We start from the raw sequence: 4196 nt of genomic DNA, 5'->3' as shown, positions 1-4196 counted from the left end.
TCAACATGGGAGGAAATAGCTGTCAATCACCACAGACTTACAAAAGGAAAGTCTTGTCAAAAGGACAACTGCAATAAGTGGACCTGTAATAGCAATTAACCAGAAAAAGGCAATCAAAGAAACCATGAACCTGTGGGTCACCTTCGAGGATAGTGCAATGGGAGGACAATAGCTATCAGTCTGTCATAGGAGAGTGCAACCAGATTAAGAGCCTGCATTGAAACACAGGCATAGCAGAAAATGTCAAGCAGTCATTATATGGAATGTAGGGATGGTTAAACAGAAAAATGTCAAAAACCTTTGGCACCAAAGCAGAACTACCAATCAGGTCTACAAGTGCAAGATTAAAAACAGCTACATATTTTGGAGTTCTCAGATTATGATCCAAGCATATTACAGCCATCACAGTTGTGTTTCCCAACACTGAAACTATATAAACAAAAAAGAGAAAGACATAATAATACCTGATATTAGGTATACCAATAAACCCACTTATTATGAAATATGCAGGACGTACAAAAGTGGCATTTTCCCTAAAGTTGACTGGTTCCATTGTAAAACCTACCACAACACAGTGATTCATAGAGATTTATAGAGAACTGGCTTCTTCTTCCTCTTCTCTCCATCAGCACTTTAGTCTGACATAGATGACAGTGAGCTTGTGTCTTTCTAATGACAGAGCTCTGTCAAACTAACTTTTTTTGAGACACCTGACTAAGAGACACAGCCCTACATTTCTGTTAAAGGTTGGTGTCTGTCACATGTCTATTGTTTCTTAGTTACTAAGGAACAGGCTGATCACCTTACAGATTGCATTCATGTACTATTATTTATGTTCCACACACAAAAAAAAAAAAACAATTTGGTATTATGTTTCAGTGAGTGTTCATTCAATTGGTTTTCTGTTTAAATCCATGTTTCATAGAGAGTCAAAGACAAATAAAATTATCTGGCCATTCTTCCAGCTTTATTTTTCATTGTTGTAATGACACACTCAAACTAAGATTTGATAAAAATCTGTAAAACTAAATAAGAATTTGCATGCTAGAGACTTGGCACTCTATGTACAGTCCTTATGACCCATAATAACAGGGGACATCACCAGACTTTAATTTCCATGCTTCTTACATGTGAATAATTCCAGACAAAAGAGTACAGAGAGCCATGGGGTGGTCAGTGGTCAGACCCCCAATCGCTTGACCACGCTGTGTGCTTAGTAGCTAAGCCCTGCCAGCCCTGATAGTGTGGACCCAGGTGAATCCTGATTCATTGATGATTGCAGCTTCTCTGATGTTGAGGATGCTAGTTCACACTCCACGTTAGGAGAATCTCCCCAGTGACATGGCCCCTTTACCAGTGTATTTGGATGTTGTTAGGGCTTTTGGGGTAGGCATGGGAAGCAGCTGCTTCCCGGTTAGCTCTGGGTGTCATGGACGGAGCTCTAGAGCACGGTCTGGATGGTGGGACAATGGTGAGCCCGACCTCTGCTGGCAGTGGTGCTTCTGCTGGCAGTGGCACGGCTTGTCATCCTAATAAAAATTACATGACTACTGACAGTCTGGACACAAAGACATACAAGTCAGTAGTGATGGCTTCTAGGCTTGTGTCTGAAGATGCTCATTCAAGGCCTGGAGTCCAAGAGACCAGTGGATATGCCCCCCGGAGCAATCCCTGGATTACCCATGAGAACACAGGCCCAGCTGCTGGAGGTATCCATGGTGCAGATGATTGTTGGTAGGTGGCATATCTGGCTAAGTCAGGTTGCCCATTATGGATCAGGTTGTTCTGGAAACTTGCAGAGCATCTGCTCAGGTACGTAGGTGGCCCTTCTACTCTGTAGTTTGACTACAGATATACTCCATCCATCAGCCTCAGTCAACAGTTCATACGTCTCCACTGCAGCATAGCAATGGCTAATGGCCTTGTGCCACAGCACAGGGTGTGACTTGAATTGCTGAAGGTTGTTAATAATGTTTTTTTTATATTTCATACACAAATGGTAGACCATTGTGTGATGTTAAAATGTTTTTAAGAAAATGGATTATTATCATTTACAGTGAGCGATTTATTGAAAAGAGAAAGTGTGTTTGATGGGCTTTCCCTCTAATTTTTTAATAATTTTTTCACTGATTAATTTATTTCTTGTGTTTGGAAAATATACACAATTGGATTCTACTTGGAAAATCACAGACAAATTCCTGATCCTGGTAACTGGATGTACAGTATCTTTTCCACCAAGGTTAATGTGCTTGAAAGAAAAAATAAAAATAAAAATTGCTACAGATTTTCAAGCTCTCAGATTATGATCTAAAAACATATCTATCTTATATATTTGGATTGCCAGAAAGACATATTATGAACATAGAGGATAAAAGAGAGCTTTGTCACATTGTGCAACAACAATCTCTTGGAGCTTATAGTAGGAACAGCAGCCCCTGTTCAGGGTGAGGAAGGACTCTTACAAATACACTAGGGTCCAAATCAATAGGACAAAATCCAGAATGTTTTTTTATTACACAGCAGAAACCATCTTACCTTACAAAATTAGAGGATATTATTGGCAGGTATTAAAAAGTAGGATTTAAAAGTATTTTTTTTATTTCACTGCAACTTAATATATTTTATTTTATCTATGCTGCTTATTAAGGACACATAATATATTTTATATGTTACTTGTCATGTCTATGCTCTATGTATGCACCGTCTCACCAAAACAAATTCCTTATAATGTGAATCCCTCACTTATTTGGCAATAAACCTGTTTCTGAGTTCTGAAAAAATACTTGTTACAGAAGATCAGTTTAAATATTTTTATGATCATGTGATTTTTTTTTAACATTTCATACACAACCACTGTGTGATGTTAAAATAGATCTTAAACAGAAGTAAAATAGATTTTTATCATTTACAGTGCCCATCTAGCTAAATATTAAACACCAAACGAAAAGGTATGTAGCATAAACAAATACATTATGTCTTCACTGCTATTTTAGCTTTCCCTCTGATTTTTAATAACCTTTTCACAGATTCTTTTATTTCTTGTGTCTGCAAAACATAAATAATTGGGTTCAACATAGGAGGGAAGACAGAGGTCATAGACAAATTTATGATCCTGGCATTTGGATGGATTTTTTCCATCAAGGTAAATGTGATTAATAGTGGGATGAAATAGATTGCTACTAATGAAAGATGACCTATGCAGGTTTTAAAGGATTTAAGTCCTTGCTGAACTGTAGCCACTTTAGCCAAAGTAAAGACAATATACACATAGCTTAACAAGATAAAGGCTAGTGGAAGCCAAAAAATAAGAACTGGGTATAAACAACTAAGGACATAATTGGGGAAATGGTCATTGCATGAAAGTCGGTATATCTGGCCATGGTCACAGAAATAGCTGTTGATAACCACAGATTCACAGAAGGAAAGTCTTGTGAGAAGTCCAACTGCAATGAGTACGGCAATTACAGCAAACATCCAAAAAAAGGCAGTCAAAGAAAACATGAACCTGTGGGTCACTTTCACCTGATAGTGCAGTGGGAAGGTGATAGCTATTAGTCTGTCATAGGCAAGTACAACCAGATTAAATGACTGCATACAAAGGCAGGTGTAACAAAAAAACAGGAATGTTAAGCAGTCGTTGTATGATATGTAAGGATGGTTAAACAGAAAGATGTCAAGAACTTTAGGCACCAAAGCACAGCTACCAATCAGGTCCACAAGTGCTAAATTAAAAACTGCCACATATTTTGGAGTTCTCAGATTATGATCCAAGCATATTACAGCCATCACAGTTGTGTTTGCCACCACTGACACAATATACACCAAGAAGAGAAAGACATAGTAATGTCTTATATTTGGAATGCCAGAAAGACCACTTATTATGAAATATAAAGGATGCACAAAAGTGATGTTTTTTCCAAGAGCTGAGTTGAATAATTCCATAGTAAAATTGTCCACAGAAAGAGGTGTTGTCCTCTAAGTGTTAGCACTGTGTCATTTTAGGTAGATGGCAGTGAGCTTGACTGTCACTTTCTGGTGACCAGCTCTGTCAAGCTTTAACTTTGTTGTGAGAGGTGGCTACAAAGAGGAGCAGCCATCCTCTACATTTCTGTCAAATAAGGTCCCTGTCTGTTCCCTTGTGTCTATTGTTTGTTAGTTACTCAGCAACAGACAGACCATCTGACTGTCTGCAGTCA

At 38.2% G+C, this 4196-nt stretch overlaps 1 protein-coding gene and 1 pseudogene across 1 annotated transcript; both read right to left on the bottom strand.

The window, feature by feature from the left end:
• On the bottom strand, nucleotides 1-553 carry LOC113143142 (olfactory receptor 1-like; annotated as a pseudogene).
• A 2417-nt stretch (nucleotides 554-2970) lies between these two features.
• Nucleotides 2971-3942, bottom strand: LOC113143141 (olfactory receptor 1500-like). The gene has a single exon (XM_026328611.1). It carries the CDS (start codon nucleotides 3940-3942, stop codon nucleotides 2971-2973), a length of 972 nt encoding a protein of 323 aa, XP_026184396.1.
• Nucleotides 3943-4196: the final 254 nt, after the last annotated feature.

Source organism: Mastacembelus armatus, chromosome 14 (assembly GCF_900324485.2).
Source record: "Mastacembelus armatus chromosome 14, fMasArm1.2, whole genome shotgun sequence".
Taxonomy (NCBI): Eukaryota; Metazoa; Chordata; class Actinopteri; order Synbranchiformes; family Mastacembelidae; genus Mastacembelus; species Mastacembelus armatus.
This window is presented reverse-complemented; position numbering and strand designations above follow the sequence as displayed.

Coding starts and splice junctions, on each gene's coding strand:
- LOC113143141 (XM_026328611.1), bottom strand. CDS start 3,942: ATGGAATTATTCAACTCAGCTCTTGGAAAAAACATCACTTTTGTGCAT.